Below are 23178 nucleotides of genomic sequence, written 5' to 3'. Positions count from 1 at the left end.
TCCTATAGAAAAGTTCATCCGGGATGACTTTTCCTATAGAAAAGTTCATCCGGGATGACTTTTCCTATAGAAAAGTTCATCCGGGATGACTTTTCCTATAGAAAAGTTCATCCGGGATGACTTTTCCTATAGAAAAGTTCATCCGGGATGACTTTTCCTATAGAAAAGTTCATCCGGGATGACTTTTCCTATAGAAAAGTTCATCCGGGATGACTTTTCCTATAGAAAAGTTCATCCGGGATGACTTTTCCTATAGAAAAGTTCATCCGGGATGACTTTTCCTATAGAAAAGTTCATCCGGGATGACTTTTCCTATAGAAAAGTTCATCCGGGATGACTTTTCCTATAGAAAAGTTCATCCGGGATGACTTTTCCTATAGAAAAGTTCATCCGGGATGACTTTTCCTATAGAAAAGTTCATCCGGGATGACTTTTCCTATAGAAAAGTTCATCCGGGATGACTTTTCCTATAGAAAAGTTCATCCGGGATGACTTTTCCTATAGAAAAATTTATCCGGGATGACTTTTCCTATAGAAAAGTTCATCCGGAATGACTTTTCCTATACAAAAGTTCATCCGGAATGAAGTTCATCCTGGATGACTTTTCCTATAGAAAAGTTCATCCTGGATGACTTTTCCTATAGAATGACTGGCAACGTTACGCTGACCGAACCGAAGAGGTGCGCAAGTTATTTTAATTAATTTAATCGAAATTTAAATGAAACTTGTAATTAATTTAATTAAAATAACTTGCGTACCTCTACGGATCGGTCAGCGTAACGTTGCTTAGCGTGACTTAGGGCCTACCTTCCTTCTTTCCTGGTTTCGAAATGACTTAACCGTTGCCCACTATTCGCTTATTCCGGTTATAATGTTGCAACACTACAGAATATTTATCCACTTACTCATTGACTCTGGGGTCACTGTGACTATTCTCTCTAATTCCGGTAGGGGCATCCTCATTGATCGGGCAAAACATAGAGCTATCAATCTGCTCACACTCTCTGATCATTTCCGGGAACCGATTGCCATAACTCCTGGTGACTTAAATCACCCAAGACCAGTCGGTTATGACCTTCCAAAATCGGGCTGATGTTGGACCCACAATCTGGAGTACAGCTATTTATCGGTGGGATGTATACGTTAAGCAACTCTACCTCGGCAGCTCCTCACCTTACAGCTAACCCTCATACCTTCCATGTACGGCTCATGGATAAGTCTGTATTGAACAGACTGGTGCCTCCACATTTGGTGCGAACCTTCTACAGGTGCAATCATGAAATTCTTCAGTCTCATGAAATCCTCTATTTCCTTGATCTTACCTCGGAGTTCATTGCAATTAAATCGCTGATTAATTTTCAGGGATTGAAACAACAACGGCTGGTGTTAAGTGCTGCGTGTGCGGCTGCTGTGGTGGGACTGCGGGGGAGTTGCGTACTCAGATGAACGACGCTTGGGGCTGTGTCCACGCAGCATGTAGCAATATAGTCCCTATCGTAGTCCATCACATGTATGAGACCAGAATAACCCCTTAGATACACCCACTCTCGGCATCTAATGCATCTCGCCGAAGTTTGAGTGTGGTGGATGCGGATGTGACAAACTGAGCACTGAATCCAGAGCATTCAAGAATGTCAAATTTTTTTATTTAACTTTCTTATGATTCATAAAAGGTACCATGTTGCGTATACTTGTTGTATAATAAGCATACGCACAACTGTGCGAACCAACTGCTAATACAAAGTTTTATTTTTATACAATGCCGCAATAAAATTTTTGGAGGATATTTCGAAAATGTAATTAACTTTCTTACACTTTTAATGGAATAAATTTCGTGCGGGTCCTTTACATTGCTTCTCTATTTGCGATCTTCCATCATTGGAAATGTGTATAGCTGTGTGGTTCAGTGAAGTGAAAATTGCAAATTTTTAATTAAAAATCAATAGTTTATGAATATGGGTTGCATGCAAGAATCTTAATAATTCTGTCCTATTTCCTATTCAATGTCCCTCTCTCCCCCTCCTAATCTATGGCCGCATACACTTTCTTTGCCGGATAAACTTCGTGACAACACTTTAAATTGATGGCAATGGTGAAATGGCATCATCAACGAGTTTTGAGTTTGTGTTTGTTCGTCTGTTTATATGTATTTGTTCGCAATATTGCCATAGTGGCGGCACAAATATTGCTGAATATTCATCTGCAGGATAGAAGAAAACAAGCATTCACTGGTGACGCCATAAATCCCTCAGTAGTTACTTTAATGGATGAAATTCTATACGAGTTTGTCTCTCATATCCACTTCAGTTCTGTTCGCTGAGTGAGCGAATGAGTAAGTGGTTAGCTTAGTCTTGCAAGGATAAAATGTAGCAAACATATTGGATTGCATTACCCATAACTCGGTTTTATTCAATTTGTCAATGTTGAATGCTAACTAGCTTTAGGCAGTTCGTCATCTCTCTACAGAGTGAACGAGTTTTGACAACCTGACAGGTACTTTTGCATATGAAGGCTGTTGGAACAGCAGAAAAAATACCAATTTGAAAGGGAGGTTTTCACGAGTGAGAAAATACTGATGAATTTTATTGAAAGTATTATTATTTTCCCTGAAAATGTGTGGGTTGACAGATTTCCGACTAAAAAATCAAGTAAAACTTTATCAAACCATAAAATAGCTAGCAAAACGTCTAAGAAAGTATAAATGTCAACAAACTATGCCTGAAAAAATAAAATAAAATAAAATAACAGAAATTGCGTTTACGTAGGTGGAAAAGTAGTCTTGAAAGTTTCCACTGACAGACCAAACCCACATAGCTTACACAAAAGAAGGTCAGTCCTTGCTAAGCTAATTCGGCGCCACGGTGGGCCGCCAACATATGTAAGTGCAACGTAATGGTGCATTATTGAAATATATCCGAACGACTTCCTGAGAACTGCAAAAGAGGTCCGACGTTACTAGAGGGAACCCATATCTAGCAGGTTTGGGTAGCATTCAGACAGATGCTGTCGCAGATTCCATAAACTACTATCGTACGAATAGCGTCCTCGGAGTATATCTCCCATATATTGCAGATGAAGAACGTCAGCTGCCACAACAAATCAGATTCAATCACACGGCAGCGGTTCTTTCGTACCGGATTGACCCGAAACCAGCATCAAACCTATGCTTCTACGTAGGTTTCATGCTGATACAACAACAAATCAGATTAATTTTGGCTTAACTATGCTCGGGATGATGCAGCCGTCTAAATTCCTATAAGGCAGAGATAGATGACACTATGCAAAACATCTGCCAAGCATACGGTACAGGCCCGTACGACGCTCTGTACCTTTTCAACTACAGTGGCCTTCTATTATATTGAAGACCCCTACAATTTCCTTCTATTTTATAGAAGACCCCTACAGTGGCCATCTATTCTATAGTAGAGCCCTACATTGATCTTCTATTATATAGAAGACCCCTACAATGGCCTTCTATTCTATAGAAGAGCCCTACAGTGGCCTTCTATTCTATAGAAGACCCCTACAGTGGCCTTCTATTCCATAGGAGACCCTCTATAGTGGTCTTCCATTCCATTTTACAGAAGACCCATACAGTGGCCTTCTATTATATAGTATACCCCTACAGTGGCCTTCTATTCTATAGAAGACCCCTACAGTGGCCTTCTATTCTATAGAAGACCCCTACAGTGGCCTTCTATTCTATAGAAGACCCCTACAGTGGCCTTCTATTCTATAGAAGACCCCTACAGTGGCCTTCTATTCTATAGAAGACCCCTACAGTGGCCTTCTATTCTACAGAAGACCTCTAAAGTGGCCTTCTATTCTATAGAAGACCCCTACAGTGGTCTTATTCTATAGAAGACCCCTACACTGGCCTTCTATTCTATAGAAGACCCATACAGTGGCCTTCTATTCTATAGAAGACCCCTACAGTGGCCTTCTATTCTATAGAAGACCCCTACAGTGGCCACTGTAGCCTTTTATTCTATAGAAGACCCCTACAGTTCCCTTCTATTCTATAGGAGACCCCTACAGTGGCCTTTTATTCTATAGAAGACCCCTACAGTGGCCTTCTATTCCATAGGAGACCCTCTATAGTGGTCTTCCATTCCATTTTACAGAAGACCCATACAGTGGCCTTCTATACTATAGAAGACCCCTATTCTATAGAAGACCCCTACAGTGGCCTTCTATTCTATAGAAGACCCCTACAGTTCCCTTCTATTCTATAGAAGACCCCTACAGTGGCCTTCTATTCTATAGAAGACCCCTACAGTGGCCTTCTATTCTATAGAAGACCCCTACAGTGGCCTTCTATTCTATAGAAGACCCCTACAGTGGCCTTCTATTCTATAGAAGACCCCTACAGTGGCCTTCTATTCTATAGAAGACCCCTACAGTGGCCACTGTAGCCTTTTATTCTATAGAAGACCCCTACAGTGGCCTTCTATTCTATAGAAGACCCCTACAGTGGCCTTCTATACTATAGAAGACCCCTACAGTTCCCTTCTATTCTATAGAAGATCCCTACAGTTCCCTTCTATTCTATAGAAGATCCCTACAGTGGCCTTATATTCCATAGAAGAGCCCTACAGTGGCCTTCTATAGAAGAGCCCTACAGTGGCCTTCTATAGAAGACCACTACAGTGGCCTTCTATTCTACAGTGGCCTCCTATTCTATAGAAGACCCCTACAGTGGCCTTCTATTCTATAGAAGACCCATACAGTGGCCTTCTATTCTATAGAAGACCCCTACAGTGGCCTTCTATTCTATAGAAGACTCCTACAGTGAAGACCCCTACAGTGGTCTTCTATTTTATAGAAGACCCTTACAGTGGTCTTCCATTATACAGAATACCCTCTACAATGATCTTCCATTCTATAGGGGTCCTACAGTGGCCTTCTATTCTATAGAAATCCTCTACAAAGGTCAACTTATATTAAATAGAATTATCTTACAGTGGTCTTCCATTCTTTAGAATACACAACCTAAGGTCTTCGATTATATAGAAGACCCCCTACAGTGGTCTTCTATTCTATAGAAATCTCTTACAGTGGTCTTCCATTATATAGAAGACCAATACACTGACCCTCCGTTATATAGAAGATTTTGCATAATTTTGCATATGTCATATGTTTCGATTGCAATTTTATCAGAAACCAAAAATATGCCCAGTCCCAAAATTTGACATGAATCGGACCAAAAATAGGAATTGCATAAAATTCCTGTCTACTTATAAGCCTTCGCATTTTATTTAAATGGATCATCATTGATTCCAAGAATCTTCGTTGACTCCATTGAATTTATCCGTTATAAATCTATCCTATCAAAAAAGTTCAATCAATGCACCTCCATACTTATTTACCACAGCAAATTCATTGTGGCTGAGAAAACTGTATCATCCATCGCAAGGATTCAAAACGAACAAATGACTTCAATGCAGAAAAAGATGAAGACGAAGAGAGGAAATAATAGCAAAAGGCAAAAGTTAATCAGCATCAAGTATTTAAGTGATTACATCATTGAAGCATGAAATTCAATTGAAATATAGTCGGGTGTGAATGGAAGGCAGAAGAAATCAGTAGAAATGCAGAATTATAGGAACAAAGAGAAAGAGAGCAAAGAAACAAGAAAACTACTTATAAAACCACAAACTCATGCCTTGTTTCTGATTATGGTGAATGGCAAAAATAGCTAAAGGAGCCATACAATAAAACTAAAGTACTGACCTTGCCAAGCTTATGGGCTGGCTGGTTGGTTGGTTGGCTGTTATAATATGTACATATAAGTTGTAGAACATCAACAAAACAATGGCATGCTGCTGCTGTATAGAAGTACATATTTAAATAAGTCAACCGCAAAAATTTTATAAATACAGATGAATTAATTATATGCATATTTAGAGAGGACAGCCTAACGAGACGAATTAAAAAAAAAATTGCAAAATAATCGATGTTCTTTTGTGAAAACAATGAAGTAAAACAAAGAGTATCCTCTAAGCCAATTTTAATAACCTCAGACTCTAGCCTGATGTAATAAAAAATATGTTTCTGCGAAATAATGGTTTTAGACTCCAGAGGTTATGGAATGGCAAATAACTTTATTACGTTTTTTAAGAAATTGATCCGTGAAAAGCTCCCGTACCGCCTGTAGCCTTTGCTTATTTATTTTCATTACACAGCCATATGTTTAGCGAACAAAACACTTTCCACTTTTCTGTTAATTGGAAGACGTAATAAAAACATATAATTTTCTTAAAGTTCACTTTAATAATGGCCCTTAGACGATTTTCTTGAACTTAGTTTTTACATTGTTTTAAAAAAAATGCGGAGGCGGGCGTTTTCGTCCATGTAACATGCATTACCTAGATTTGTTCCCACATTCTTTATTTCCCCATTCCCATTCCCGTCTATGTTCGTCGTACTGCTTTAATCATGAAAATGTTTAACATTCCTGGTTAATTGTTCAAACTTTATATGCCGGAAGAAGATTTTTTTTAAATCACTTTTAATTGAAACTCAACACTCTTCTACAAACATTTACACTTATTTTAGGTTTTGGGGTATTCATTTATTAAAAAATCTTAACTTTGCATTTTTCTTTTGCATTTAATTTCTTTTTAATTGTTTTATTTACTTTTTTATTTTACGTCATCTCCATCACCATCATCATTGTCATCATCACTATCATATCAAATTCAAATTGTCTTTGTTGTTGTTTGTGTGTTTTTGCTGCTATTGAAATAGTAATTCTTCTAACGATAAAGACCGAGCAAACATCTGATCCTCCCGTTTATATTAATTTAGCATTTGAATTCAAATTCATGAGACGTCCATCTTTAAAAACTGCCCACTTGCCCAAATTGTCATCAACCGATAGTTTAAGCTACAGTCCGGGTCCATCATCACCAGGTGATAAATCTTTATATCATTTTCTATTTATTTTTACATATTTATTTGCTAAGATGGCTTTTTTGGAGCTTTTGGGTCATTAGCTCAGGAAGTAGGGACTTGTCCCCGAAAAAATGCGTCATCGTAACACGGCCCGCAAAAAGAACTTATTGCAAAAAAATTAAAAACGATCCAAGACAATTCGGTTACCCCCTTCGAGAGTTTTTGGTCGGAAATCGTCAAAAAAATCGCCAAATCGCTGATAAATATGTCAAGACACTTACAAAATAAGATATACAAACCACAGCAAAAAATAGAATCAAATCTGAATTAAATTCCGTTTAGGATTTACAACGTTTGGACCAAATCGGTTTCTCCCTTTGAGGGTTATCATATGTACTGCCCAGTTTATTTGGTACCGGCAGGCTTTTTTGAAGCTTTTGGGTCATTATCTCGGGAAGTAGGGACTTGGCCCCGAAAAAAATGCGTCATCGTTACACGGCCCACAAAAAGAACTTGTTGGAAAAAAATTAAAAACGATCCAAGACAATTCGGTTACTCCCTTCGGGAGTTTTTGGTCGGAAATCGTCAAATCGTAAATAAAATTTGAAAATCGTCAAAAATCGTCAACACGTTTAATTGGATTTTTTCGCTGATAAATATGTCGAGACACTTACAAAATAAGATATACAAACCACAGCAAAAAATCGAATCAAATCTGAATTAAATTCCGCTTAAGAAACGGCAAGATGCAGCAAAGTAATGATGGGTACACATTTCCAGTTTTAAATGCTTGCTTGACAGTTTCCCCATGTTTGCCAGTCCTCCACCTACATTTTGGTTGCTGGAGAATCGGAAATCGATAAAAACTGTCATTCAATACTGACAGACTAAAAGCTTAGGAGGTTAAGAAAGCTTTCTTTATAAAATTTTTCATTTGACATTTATTTCCTTTATAAAAGTTTTCATTTCAAATTTTCATAGAAGAATTGAGGCCCTGGACCCATTTTTACCTTGACTTTTCAAGGAATTTTTTCATCGGATTAAATTCGAGGAGGAGGCAATACCATTAAAATTCCTGTATTCGATGCTACCGCTGTCCACAAAAAAAATCCAGATAATTAAATGTAGCCAATCTGGCTGAAGATTGCTAAGTCCATGAATGGATTTTGCAAATTTTTTTCCATTAAGTCTTTCGTGAAATTTTGCTCGAAATATGTTGTTGTTCTTTTTTTCATCCAATTTTGGAGTACGTGAAAAATCGTTACTTCAGGCCATAAAATCGTCATTTTTCAATTTTGGGCCAAAAAATCGTCAAAATGACGATAAATCGTAAAATTTGGCAACACTGCCTACATGGCCAATCTTTGAACTTAAACTATTACGATACCCACAATTTGAATTAGATAGACGGAAGGACATGGCTAAATCAACTCCAAATTGTCTGAAACGGATTTCGTCCAAACATATGTACATACTTGTAGTCTAAAACCATTATTTCGACGAGACACAATTTTGGTCGTATGTATCTATAGCCTAAAGGTTGAGGGCATAAAAAGTTCGAATTGAAAATCGAACGTAGATGTCCTGTCGGAGGTATACTACATACGAAGAAAACATCGTAAATCAAGTCGAAACCAATTGAAATTTGTAAAAAATAGAATTATAAAATATTAGGCTGTTTCTGGTAAAGCGGAGATCTCTAATATAATTCCAAAAATTGCCAAGGAAAAATTACCACAAGTAGCTCTAATGACCCGTACATGGAATGGTTGGAGGTAGCCGTCAGGTGTGGAACTGCCGAGGTAGAGTTGCTGTGCGCATACATCCCACCGATAAATGGTTTTAGTCCAGTTTATAGACACAATATTAGCCCACTTTTAGAAAGTCGTAACCGCCAGATCTTGTGTCATTCGGTCCTCGGCAATGACCAGAGGGGTATGGTGCTAGGTGAGCAAATTGCTAGCTCTACGTCTTGCACGGTCAATGAGGACATCCCTACCAGAATTAGTGGAGAGTATCACAGTTTACTAGATATTGTGCCATCTGATCTGACATATGACCTAGCAACCCGTGGTTTCTCTTGGGTCAGTCCATTGCCCCACTGTTGTCTCTCTCAGAAAACCATCCGATTTCATCAACCCTAACCCCGCACTTTCATTAATCATAGTAAAGCTAATTAGCTTAGTTTCAGAGAGTTCACCAATCACTGCTTCTGGTCAATCTTTCTGATGTTCGTTATAAATCTGCTGGTCAAATACCCGAAGTGAGACCAAATTTCCCAGGGATTAGAAAATGAGCGTGATGACTGACACTGGACTCAGTTAACAAGTTGGTCGCTGAGCATAAGCTCAACAAGTGGCTAAATCAGTTGAAGAGTTGCAACATTAATGAGAGCATGCACATTCATATGGGATAAATGATATGGGACCTACTTTTTATCACCGAGTCCGAACGGTGTGTCTTATTACACCTCTTTTAGAGAAGTTGTACATGACTGGAATACTATTGAGGGGATTTGCCACCGCCGAAAATGTTGATGTTCTGGTCGTTGATTGAACCGTAGACCTTCTGAGTAAAAGGCGAACGTGCTTACCATTACATATTTCCTCCTCCAATGCTTTCTGACTAAGAAGTAATGGTTTGTTGGCGTTTTCCGACGCTAACAAGGCATGTCCAAAGGAACAGGTAGTATCTTGGCTGGAGGTGTAAACATAGATCATCGCTGTGTCCACAACTTCCTGTTCTTCCGCCCATGGCAAATTTTCCCAAATGTCATTCGTTCTTCGCCCTCTGCCTGTTTATGCTGTCATTTGTGTCATTCCGGGATAACTACTGTCCTTTTTTTAGGTCACACAGCAAGTTGAGCTACTGGAGGCTGTAGTGAGAGGAGAACCGCTGTCAGTGTCCATATTTGTAATAGCCATTTATAGTGAGGTTGATGTACAAGTACTTGTGGAAGTGAAGACTCTGGGTACCATGGCATCTACACCTGCATCAGAAGATGTTTTATTTTCCATTTTTTGTGTTTGGTAAAAAATCGTATATCCTTATATTGATTTTGTGGAGGGACTGAGGTAAACTGTGGTATAGCATCCATATCACGGCAGGGACTTGGCAACTAAGGCTGTTACTGCAAACCTTGAAAAACGCCGGTTGACACATGGTCGCTTAACATCCCGGCATTAAGGAGGAGATCAGTAGCTGAATAACTTTTACATACATACATATGTTCCCAGAACATCCCCGAAGGGACAAGGAATACTTTTTTTATATCAATGAGTGCCAATTCATATTGGCTCAATGATGTGGGTCCTACATTTTATCGCCGAGTCCGAACGGTGTGTCTTACGACACTACCATCGAAAATGTTGATGTTCTGATCGGGTATTGAACCGCAGACCTTCTGAGTGAAAGGCGAACGTGCTTACCATTTTATCACGGTGGCTCCCTGGATAATCCCATTGGGTTTTTGTGTTGCTTATGCCCATCACTTAGTCGAAGGTCACAGTAGAGCTGCTTCAACGTGGCGACTTCGAGTTTATAAGCGAGGGGTATGAGGTAGTGAAACCGGTGTATATGGTTTTCGGTGTTTGCGATGTTGCCTCTTCCTATTATTCGTTTCAAGAAACTCGCTAGTGTGACCAAGGACTTATCAGTCAAGGCGATAATATAACTATTGTATTTTACAAGTCTATCCTCCAGTGTGAAAATTCGCAGAACATGGTCCTTAAAAAGTTTCCATTGAACCCAAGTTTCATAAGAAGTCAGACATTCTCCGAAACTACCCCCAGGCCCGCTTAATTACCCGCAGTTGCTTATTTAACCTATTCGTCTTCGATTGCTTGTAAACATTAGTTCCAAAAGAAATAAACAAACCTAAAACGCATAGTCGCATGTCTTGAAAAAATAATTATAGACTTCCAAACAAATCTTAGCTAAGACTTTGAACCCCCACAAATACAAATCCAACGTATATAATTGCAGAAAATAAGAAAAACAACAACTTGGACACAACAACTAACCCCAATCTAACCTTTAGTCCACAAAGCAATGACCAATACAAATATTTATATTTATAGTTTATTATTGTTTGTATTCGTTTAGACAGTCGTTGTTGTTGCTGTTTAAGTGTCAAACTTATGAAAACAAAACAAAAATGCAAACAGAAAGTGAAACAATTGCCGAGATGAAATACTGCGGCCTGCTGGCCAGCTAAACCGATTATAATTCACTTTTATTTTTATAGTCTGGCTTGTTGTTTTATTGTTTTTTTTTTCTTCTTCAAATAGTTGTCGCGTTTTCTTTAGAGCAATTCTATGCAAATTATTCCCATAAGAAAACAATGACGCACATGTATTATTTTATTTGCTTTTACTCTTGCTGCTGATATTGTTGTTGTTGTTTTTGCCAGTGTTAGTTTATACGTTAATTTTATGATTTGCATGTTTGCAATGAAAAAAGTTTTGACAAATGGCACACATTACAGCGGGTCCATAAGTCAACAAAATCAAGGTGTTAGAATTAAATCGTGGAGAATTTAATTTAAATACTTTGTAAAGGTTTTACTCTTTGGTCAGTTTTAAAGAAAACGATTCGAAAAGTATGAATAGACTACATCGCAGAAAATTATCCTCAGTCTTCGATAGAAAAAATCTAATCCGTCAATCGATTACTAATCCAAAAAAGTAACTTTTAAGATGTAGATTTTGTAGGATTCTGGGCGAAAAACTTGGTGACTTTGACCTATGGGCAGGGGCAACACTGACTACACGAATACAATTGTTTTTTTCCTCAAAAGATTTAACATATAAAATCTTTAAATGGAGACAAGGTGTCGGGTTATTAAACCAAACTTAAAAAATACCTTACCATTAAAAAAACAACAACAGGAAGGACCACTCCTAATGTTGACAGCCAAGCCAACATTTGGCTGCTCCCAGCGAGTCTCCAACTTCGTCATCGGAATCACAATCGTTGTTGGAATACGACACCCCCGCAGTCTCCCCAACAACGACAAACGCATCATCTAACACAACATGTTGTTGTTCAGCTCCCCGAAAATGCATCATTCCTGCAATTCCGTTGCAACGGTATCCATAACAAAGTCAGCCTAATCGTAGACTTTATGAGTCGGAACAACAACAACAGGAAACAAAGCTCACCGCCACCTGCAACTTGATACGTTGCGGTGTTTGCAAAAAGATTGTACTAGAAGCGGAGGAGATGGACTTGACTTCCTTATATACCAGTGTGTCCAGTACAGACCTAACTCCTTTGTACTTGAATATGTTCATACCTCTGATGAATAGCTGCACCTTGCATTATATGCCCGACATTACTTCGCTTTTGGAAGGTGTCATAAGCTTTGGCATTCCGTCCTAGGCATTGACCGTAGGGGTACAGCGCTGACCAAGCAAATTTAAAACTTCACATTTTGCACGGCGAATGAGAACGTTCCTACGACGATAAGGGTATATTGCTCCAACTTGGCAGAGATAACCATTGTGGAGCCCAGTCTGATAAACGACCTATCCTAGCAACCCGCTATATGTCTCAAACCATCTTCCGATCATCGTGTCCGACTTTATAACCTCTGACCACCGTACTTTTTTGAACAATAAAAAGGTGATTGGCAAGTGTTCAGTGAATTTACCAATCACCATTTCAGAAAGCTGCTCATTTCCTCAGATCCTCGGGTGGCTGAGAGAATTTTCTGGAACATCAACAGAGGCGACGGGACTAGCAAATAAGCTGATGAACTTCGTCGTACCAACACTGAAGGCCAAAGAGCTAGCCCGAATATGGAAAAGAAGGATGATAGTTACTTTCAACGGCGTAACATTTGCAGCTCCGAAGAGGTGCGCGAGTTATTTTATGCCGCATTTTATAGATCACACCAAGATATTGGGTGTAACGTTCCACAGTATGTTTAAGTCGTCCACACAAGCCACAACTATTTGCGACAAGATCAGAAGTAGGAACAAGGTTCTCAAGACGCTGGCCGGCTGCACTAGGGGTGCTAACAAAGAAACCTTTTTAACCTCTTATAACGCAATAGGAGCCCTCCCAATCACCACAATTTACTATGAACGATCTTGCAGACGTCATCCGAAACGCGAACTCATCCAAAGTGTTAGGCCCACTCGGAATCTCAATGGTAATGTTTAAACAACTGGATTATCTCTCGGCAGGGTGGTCCCGCTGTTAAAGCCAGGCAAGGATGCCAGCAAAGGGAAATCATGCAGGAAGCAAAGATTCTAGAGGCACGATCCTTCTCCGTTATGATGTGAAGTTTCCCAGTTGCACAAATTCTGCATGGGTTCCGAAAAGTGCACAGCACCACAACAGCATTACAAGCCATATTCACACATATATATCACTCGAGGAGCAGGCCGTGGCACCGAACGGTTATGGTGGCTCTTGACCTATCCAAGGCTTTCAATACCGTCAGCCATGCCAAGCTGTTCCAGGATATAGAGAAGATTTCCCTCCAGCCGTGTTTGAAACGTTGGATAATCAACTATTTGTGTGGACGCCAGTCGTTTGTAGAATTCAGAAATAAGAAGTCTAAGACCCTACAGTGAAACAGGGAGTTACCCAAGGCGGAGAACTGTCTATGACATATGTGATAGCTGACTTAGTGCAGTTCTTTCATCTGAGGAATGTGAAAATATACGCCGCTACAATGGACGGCTGAAATTAGACACCCCCGCAACAAATTGATTGATGGTGCCCTGATTCCGACCACTAACTACCCCAAGATATTGGGTGCAATGTTCCACTGTATGTTTAAGTTGTCCGGTCAAGCAACAACGATTTGCGACAAGATCAGAAGTAGGAACAAAGTTTTAAAGACGCTGGCTGGCAGTATTAGGCCGGTCTGTGGTAAGCTATGTAGCGCCAGGGTGGTATGCATATTTTAGCTCTACCCAGAGGAAGAATATTCACACAACTGCCATTATGACGCCTTGACGACTGCAACATGGTGCCTCCTCATGACAGTAGTGGACCATTTTCATGAGGAGACGAAGATTTTACCGGTAAATTAACACAACAAGATGTTGTCGATTCAGGGTCGGCTTGAGTGTTATCGCCGTGAGCATCCCTGCCACTTCACCCACCCTGACAGATAGAAATCTTCATGATATGCAGCGAGAGCTCCAAATGCATAAGCGAGAACCTCTAGATCAACGAGACTATCAGGCGGTCTTGAATAGCAGTTGTGCGGGCGGTACAAAGGTAGAGTTGGAATGCAGTCCTCGGAGACCATCCCATGATACGGAAATGCCCAGCTAACCCCACTTACCTACCCCTTGATTCCTTATCGAAGCAGCCAGTCCATGTTGCAGATTTTTTAATCTGAATACAGAGCACAGAGGCCAATTTTCCAAAAACCTGGCCAAAACTCCAAAAATAAATGGATTTATACAGGTTCTTTCGCACTTTTTAACCCTTAGACGGTCATTAAAGGGGTCTTTTTGGCTCCTTCTCCTATAAAATGTGATCGTATCATATTAAAATATTCTACAAATTTGTTCGCCATAATTTTTTACTATAGGTCCTAGAATACACCAAAACTCTATATCTTACTAAACTCCAGAAATATGCAAAATTATAAACACATTTTAGGGTTAAGGTCGTTTTCCATGTGGGTTTTGGCAAAATTGTCATACAAAGCATCATTTTAGAAGAACAGCGTCAAAGACAAAAATGTTCTCCGTTAAATTACACTATAAGTCACCAAAGAAATTAAATCTCTATTTGCATTACATACGAAGAAAATACCGGTATCAATTTTGCCAAAAAAAAAAACAAGAAACTAAAATAGGGAAGTTTGCAACCACCATTTTTACAGTTTTGGAAATATTTGAGTTAAGATCACTTGGAATCCTTGCACTTTAGGTGTATATTGTCTTTGGCAACTTTACTCACAAGAATGTGAGGAATATTTTTCTTAGAACAATTAACCCTCGTGCGAGTCATAAAAGGGGTCCTTTTGGTCCCCTTTTCCACAAATCTTTAAAATCTCCTATAAAATGTGGTCCGATCAGACCAAAATATTCTAGAAATTTGTTCGTCATAAAAATTTACTATAGGTCTTAGAATATATCAAAACTCCAAATTATACCCAAACGCCAAAAAGTTACCCTATACTGTACTCTGACATTCTGAATGAAAGAAAATTTGTACATACCTGCAAGACAAAATATCACATAAAAACGAAAAGTGCAAATATGTATGTGCAGAATGTTTCGATGGAAATTGGTAAAAAACTCTTCCCTTTTTATGAAATGGTAAGGTACACAGCCCAACTCGATCTTACTCACAACTATTTTCATCATTTATTGTGAAAATTGGCCCATAAAAAATCAACAAGTACGAACACCAATTATATTATATAATAGTATAGGCCGGGGCGATTTGAAAACCTTAATGAGCCCTTCGCGTTTCTGATTCCTGGGATTGAACTGAGCAAAAAAGTCCACTGGACCATATATCTACCGTGAAAATCGAGCCTCCCGATTTTGACTTTAAGTTTTTTATTGAAGTTTTTTGGATATTTTGGCATATAACAGCCAAACCATTGAGAAATTCAGTTAAAGTTTTTTGATGGGGTTTTCAGACTTAAACCACTATAACTTAGCCATTTGTTAACCGATTTAAACAAATAATAACGTGTTCTAAAGATATTATTCACCCCTTTAAAAGGAAGCAGGATCACTAGAAATCCGTTGTGAAAAAAATAAGATATGTCCGTTTAAATTTGAAAATGTAAGAAACCCAGATTTTCACTACTTTTACCGTTATAAAAAAATAAAACGAAGTGACCCCAACAAACTAAAGGCATTGTCGTTGTCCATGGATCCCAACACGATATAATTTTGCATCAAAACGCTTGAATAATTTTCTGGTCAAATTTTGTAGCACAATGTCATTTATCGACATTTTCCGAAAAGTTTGCACATTCTTCAGGCCAAAACTGCCTGAAGGAGCGTTCCAATGCTTTTGCGATGTATTAGAGAGTTTTCAATTACTGTGTTGGCTACAATTTTTGTCTTTGTGTTGGATCAAAAATCTCAATGGTTTGGCTGTTATATGCCAAAATATCCAAAAAAACGTCAATAAAAAACTTAAAGTCAAAATCGGGAGGCTCGATTTTCACGGTAGATATATGGTCCAGTGGACTTTTTTGCTCAGTTCAATCCCAGGAATCAGAAACGCGAAGGGCTCACTAAGGGCTCACACAAATCGCACCACCCTATTATATAAACATTTTAAATTCGTTTCACATATCTTTCTTTACAGTTACACCTAAAAATATTTAAAAACCGTCGTTTATTTTGGATATTATAATATTTTAATAAATAACTTATATGTTGATAAAAAAATTATTCTAAATAGGGCCACTTTGACCTGCTTTCATACCCACTTACTAAACAATAAACGTATATATTTTTGCAAAACGACACGCAGTAGACTCCTATAAACAATATTTGACACAATTTAGAGTAAATTGGTACAACTGTTTTTTTCAATTTTTGGCCAGGTTTTTCGGAAAATTGGTCTCTGTGCAGGAGGTCAGATTAATGAATAAAATATACGAACAAACATATTTACTTTGCTACAACAACAACACAAAACCACCGGACATACGGAAGTGATTGATGGGCCGGTTGCGACACTGTCGTGTCCTTTCTGCATGCTGCTGTTCCTCAGACGAACACAGGTCGTGGTCGATGATGATGTCATAGACCCATCATTGTTCTTTCATGGATGGTTTCAAACTACCTGTCGGCTGTCTCACCTTCATCAATCTTTTGGGAAGCGAAGCAGCTGAGGAGTACAGCGAAAACGTCTCAGATAGTTTAGGTTACCTTTTTTGGTCTCAACATCTCATCTGTGTTATCACCTTTGATGTGGATGGGATATCTGACGGCCTTAACACCATCTCAGCGTTCCTAGAGCTTTCCAAATAATCACCTCCATAGGGGTCTCGACAGGTAATCATCTCCATACGGTGTCCATAGGCAGATCTAGTACGAAGATGGTCTATATCGGTTCACGTTTTAGTATAGCCCCATATAACGACACCTCCCGAATTTCTGGCATTTGGGGTATCTTGCTCATAAAATATCTCCACCTAAAATTGTGTCCAGGGAAGAAAACTAATTCTTAGTTCAGAATATTTTATTGTGGATTTTTACTTGTTTTCTTTTTGGATATGTATATCCACATAATTCGCATATACATTTTCCAAATTACTTTATTTAATTTGTATTACAAAAACGTAGCAGCCAATAATCTAATTATAGATGGGATTCTACCCGGTATTTACCCAAAACTTGGGTAAATACCTGGTAAATACCAAATAAATATCTTTTTTTGTGTTTTTATTTGGGTAAATAAAATTTTATTTTCAAATCAAAATTTTGTTTTTCTGTCAGACAGAAAATCAAAAAGAATACCAGAAAAGCGGTAAAACCACGCGGACTAAACTTCTTATACGTCAAATCGGTCGTTGGAGTTGCTTGTGCGAAACAGTTAGCGAAGAATGCAACAATTATAACTTTTTCGAGGATGACTTACATCTCGAGATTATCCCCTGTAATCGTGGATTAATCAACCTGATATGTCATAAAGTTTGGACTTCGATCCAGCATTTATGGTTTTCTGCAAGAAGAACTACAACAAACAGCTCTAAAAGTTGTTAACTACCAAAAATATAATGTCACAATATATGAGAGATGTACCAAAATATGGACCAAAATTGATCATATTTTAACTTGCCCCGTATCCAAAAACTGTAATTTTATTCATAGTCAGTTAAAATTTGCCGAAACACTGCGTTTTCGCTTCTAATTTCATGATTTTAGTTTCTGTAGTTTATACCTACAATTTGGGTAAAAACCTGGGTATTTACCCATTTGTACCCAATTTACCCATTTTAATTGGTATTTACCATTTGGGTATTTACCCATTTCCCATCTCTAAATCTAATACACTTGATTTGTTTCAGAATAAGAAAATTGTTGTCTTTTTAATGTTTACATTTACTACACCTACATTGACTTTCCGTACCATATGGTTGTACCATAATACGTATTTCCCGAAACATTTGGGTATTTCAATGACTTAAAAATAATCCAATGGTTAATTTAGGGATTCCTTGTTGACTACCTGCTGCAGAAAATCATTCCCTGAAGCCCATTATAGATTTTCGCATTTGTTTTTAATGATTTTCACGCCTTTTTATGGTTCACACAAACAATGTGTGTAAATTGGTTTCGTATTATTAGAATTTTTGCAACATTTTATTAGCATCTTCCCTCCCCCGAGAGTCAAGTTTTACAATTGTCTCGTTATTGCCTCGTTGTATAGGGGCTATAAATTACTTTGTGAGAGTGGTTTGTTAAGAACAATTGTTCATAAAATGGGAATGATGATGGTCAATAAATATCCAATGTTTGTGTTAGATATTTCCCCCCACATTAATGTAAAATTATATACAATTAAATTTGTAATGACAGCAATTAGTTATAAATGGAATATTCGATGTTTGTGTTTATGGGCCATAATAATTTTTTGAATATTTATGCAATTATCGTTTTAATTAGAAATTTGGTAAAAATCGATTGTACAAGACCATACTAAATAATACAATATTATATTCAAGTTCTTTCAAATTTTGTTTCTATGTAACGTAAAATTTATTCAAGCAACATAAAATATTAACGAAGTTTAATTGCCAAAAAGACAACAAATTTTTTTTGTACACTGGAATATTTAAATGGACTGTTTGTTTTGATTACAACCTTAAGCGAGTTGGCGTCTAGACTAGACGTCACATAACTTTCAAGGTATTTCCATTAGATGTCTTAATAAAACTATTCATAGTTAAATGTTAATGAATTTGAAAACATGTAAAATTCATAACTTACAGACGTAGTTGGGAGTAACAGTTTATTGTCTAGTTGCAAAATAATTTATCACTTCCAAAAAATATAAAATATTAACAAAAAGGTTACAAAAGAAAATAATGTGAAATAGTCGTAAAGAATAACCAGTTTCACGGTGTAAACTGGGAGTTTTGAGATTAGCTCGATAAGACCATATACTCGTAAATGTCAAAGACATTAATTTTTGCTTCCAAATTTTAAAGGTTGATATTAATTAACAGCGTTGAAAACTTCAACAATTAATGATAAAAACATGCTGTAAATAATCATGGTGTAAATAAACTTAAACCAACACAAATTCTTTTCATATTCAGAATAAAGTTAATACCTTTCACCACTTCCATACAACTATTTCCATTTCAATAAAAAACAAAAAACTTTTTCCAAAGCTCAATATCTTAACTATTGTTTAAAATAAACAAAAATGCACAAACTAGATAACGAGAGCATTATTTATCATTTTCATTGTTTATACTGCTGACATACTTACATATATAACTATTGTTTATTTGTATTAATTAATGATTAATCGCATTTTTGTTTTACCAAATGTAGTCGCAGAAAGCAAATTACAAACAGCTGACTATCATTCTTTTTATGGTTGTTTTTTATATACTTATTTGACCCCCTAAACTAAATATAAACTTTTGTTATACTGTTATCCACCCGTTATGTTTGTTGTCGTCCAGTGGACGATATTTTAAATTCTTATCTTTAATTTGATAAGAAATTGAAAAAAAAGAACTTGGAAATGAATCGGTCGTAATTTTTTTGTATAATATCGAATGTTTTTGAGGCCAGAAAAAATGTAAAAGAACGGCATTGTAATTATTTTTGTGTGTAAATATTTACCAAGCGAAGCAATTAGAACCCCAGTTTATGGTGTCGACCATCTGTATAGGTATTTTATAGAAATGAGTCACTATTTAGGTCATACAATTTGTAGTAATAGAATTACCACGGAATTACCAGAATTAACACGATTCGAAGTAAGGCTTGGCATGGTTGCCGATATTGATAACCTTAGATAGGCCAAGATTTACCATGACTAATCTGTCGCACGGCATGTTCTAGTTCAGTCCTCGACTGATATGTGTGGACATGGCGTGTAATGATGTTGTGGTACTGTGCATTTTCAGAAATAAATGCTGATTTTGGACAACTGGGAAGCTGTTTCTTATCATGTGGATGATTAGAGGATTATTGACTCTAGAATCTCCGCAGGAGGAGATAGACCAAGCTGCCAACTTTCCAGGCTTCAGGTACAGCATGGGTAGCTAACGATAGATTGAGGGCTTTCGTCAAATACTTATTTCCGGGTTCCCGACGCTTTGGATGATTTCGGATGACTTTATTTGAAAATTTTTGCCTTTTTTGGCGAAGATCATTTTTTAAGATTAATTTTTTAATTTTTTTTTAATCGAGCTTTATGATCTATTATGCAAGTGAAAAAGGAAAGCCGACGATTCGAACCCACACACCCACCACTATGTGACATGCATGTTTCGTCTTCGGTAAAGACTCTTCAGACATATCGGATCTGGAGCGGCTTCGATGTCCTCGAACTTTTCTTCTTTCAAATGCATTTTTGTTTTGTATTTTACAACAACAATGAGGATTTTCCCATTTAGTTGTGCTTTCATGACAAACGCTTAGCGCTGCCTTTGAAAGTTATGAGTTTGGCTCTGAACGCTAACGCGCCGTGACAACACTTTTTTCCTGCGTTTTTCAAGGGCGTGGATTCAAACCCCAGCCTGGCTCAGCTGATTTTATTTATTTGAAAATTTTTGCCTTTTTTGGCGAAGATCATTTTTTAAGATTAATTTTTTAATTTTTTTTAATCGAGCTTTATGATCTATTATGCAAGTGATAAAGGAAAGCCGACGATTCGAACCCACACACCCACCACTATGTGACATGCATGTTTCGTCTTCGGTAAAGACTCTTCAGACATATCGGATGTGGAGCGGCTTCGTTTGCAACATCGCTTATTATAATTTGTGGTGGTACCTCCCCATCTGCGAGGGCTCTTATTCGTGGTAGCACACTCCCCTTCGCCCTATCAACATCGGGCTGTTATAAATTGCCGGTTAAAAAACAAGCGGACATCTTCGGATATGTCACTATTGCACCGATGAAAGTAACAGCCGTTCTATCATTCCTTCATTTCCGTCGTCGACTTAATCCTGTAGCAATGTTGCTTTGCTTCAGGTGTTCTAACAAATTTTGACTTCAAGAGTAAAGTTCCTAACTCCTAGCTCTTAGCATTGCTAGTCCCATCACCTCTTTCAGAAAATTTGGTCTGATTTCGGTATGTAACGAGCGGCCTGTTAACGGAGCCAATGATCTGAGGCAAGGGAAATGACGGGCAGCCAGGACACGTCATTTATCAGACCGGTTGTCACAGTTCTGATTTCTAGCGAGCTGTGGCAGTCTCATCTTATCTTCGTAAAAGCGTCTTCGTTCACCGTGCAAAATGTGGAGCTATCAATTTGCTTGACTATCGGGCAAATAACGCAGGCCACAACTATTCATCGGTAGCATGTACACATTAAGCAACGCTACCTCGGCAGTCCCACGTTTACTGATCTTCTTCTTTACCGCGCTTCTTACCAAAATAACAGGCATTCCGGGATATATTGCCGCTCCCATGGAGACAAAAATACGTGAACATATAATTGTTGAGGTGACGGTCCATGGTCGATGATTCCTCCGAGTCAATCCGGTGCCGTAGGATTTATCGAAATAATATTCTTTTTGAAACAGAATATGATGTGATTGTAGGTTGTCTTGCCTATCGGACATATAACGCAGGCCACAACTATACATCGGTAGCATATACACATTAAGCAACTCTACCTCGGCAGTCCCACTTTACTCTACCGCGCTACTCACCAAAATAACAGGCATTCCGGGATATATTGCCGGTTCCATGGAGACAAAAATACGCGAACATATAATTGTTGAGGTCCATGGTCGAAGATTCCTCCGTGGGATTTATCGAAATAATGTTATTTTTGTAACAGAATATGATATGATTGTAAGTTTGTTTTCCTGATAAATCCGGCTACTCCGATTGTTTATAACCGCTAAGCTACTGGAGTTAGTTGACGCCTGTACCTCATGATGGTCGGATGTTTTATACGGTGTCATCAATGGTTTGGTTGCTTTGGCGTTTGGACGAAATCCATTGTAGTCAACGTGGAATCAATTAAATTGTATCTGCCTGTGTGTATGTATGGCAGATCCACTCGATGTCTCTTAAACCGGTCAACCGACTTGGTCCAAACTTTGTACCTCCATACATAGATAAATTTGGAAAATGGAAAATATCAATCCACTCTATTAGGTACCAACGATAATGGTGTGTACGATAACACGCGAAGGGTGTAACCGATTTGGTTCGAACTTCGTAATCTATCATCGTAATATTTCTTCCACCCATACATGAGGTTTGAATGTGAACCATATCGTTCCTCGTCTTCGGGCAAACACAAAAAAGTTAAAATTTTTAAAAGGACATTTCTTGGATGGTTTTAAAATTTATGGAGGCGGGTAGATTCTTTTGGGATGTTAGTTCATACTTCCTGAGATAATGGCACAAAAACTCTGCCGGCACCAAAAAATCGCTGACGGGCACGAAAACTTAGGATTTGCATATCGGATTTTCCCGAAATTCTGTACATTGTAAAAATTTCTTTCAAACGTACATCAAGATCCGTGAAGGTCTATATTGGATAACACCTTCGCGTATGTCTCCCACATTAGTTTAAAATTATAACTTATGTATGTGCAGTTTAAGAGCTGTCCAAGGATTGTTTGAAGGAATTCCTTGTGACCCTGATTACAAGAATATAATTTTACCGCGGACAATCCACAGTAACCGACTAAAATAACTGATCGACACGATAACTATCGGAAAGAATGACGCCCAAGATGAACCATGTCGTTCCATACCTTCAGGTACCTCCTCAACCACTGCGGTTTTTATTGTACATCATTGTCATAGGCTGAGGGTATATACATAGCTGTCGGCAAGGCGACTGATTGTATTTGTAATTCGTTGCATTCCATTTGTAATTCGAAACATTTTATTTGTAATTCGAAAAATCAAACATAAATCCAATGCAAACAAAAAGTTTGCAATTTTTTGTTTCAAATTTTAAATGGAATATTTCGAATTACAAATGGAAAAAAACGAATTTTAAGAGAAATAATTCGAATTAGAAATAGACAAATTATAATTACAAATGGAAAAATTCGAAGTACAAATCGAATTACAAATGGAAAAAATCGAATTTCAAAAGAAACAATTCGAATTAGA

At 37.9% G+C, this 23178-nt stretch overlaps 1 protein-coding gene across 9 annotated transcripts in view; it reads left to right on the top strand.

Annotated features, from left to right (window-relative positions):
• The window catches only part of Orp8 (Oxysterol-binding protein-related protein 8), a 119427-nt gene that overhangs the window by 49311 nt on the left and 46938 nt on the right, over positions 1 to 23178 (top strand). For 4 of the 9 annotated variants that reach the window (XM_073959157.1, XM_073959156.1, XM_073959160.1 and 1 more), the window contains one exon: positions 6811 to 6915. The exons of the other annotated variants lie outside the window; for them this stretch is intronic. In XM_073959157.1, the coding sequence (XP_073815258.1) occupies positions 6811 to 6915 (105 nt within the window). The remainder of the gene's footprint in view (positions 1 to 6810; positions 6916 to 23178) is intronic. 9 annotated transcript variants of the gene reach the window in all.

Source organism: Musca autumnalis, unplaced genomic scaffold, assembly GCF_047663935.1.
Source record: "Musca autumnalis isolate F117 unplaced genomic scaffold, ASM4766393v1 scaffold_1, whole genome shotgun sequence".
In the NCBI taxonomy this organism is placed as follows: domain Eukaryota; kingdom Metazoa; phylum Arthropoda; class Insecta; order Diptera; family Muscidae; genus Musca; species Musca autumnalis.
This window is presented reverse-complemented; position numbering and strand designations above follow the sequence as displayed.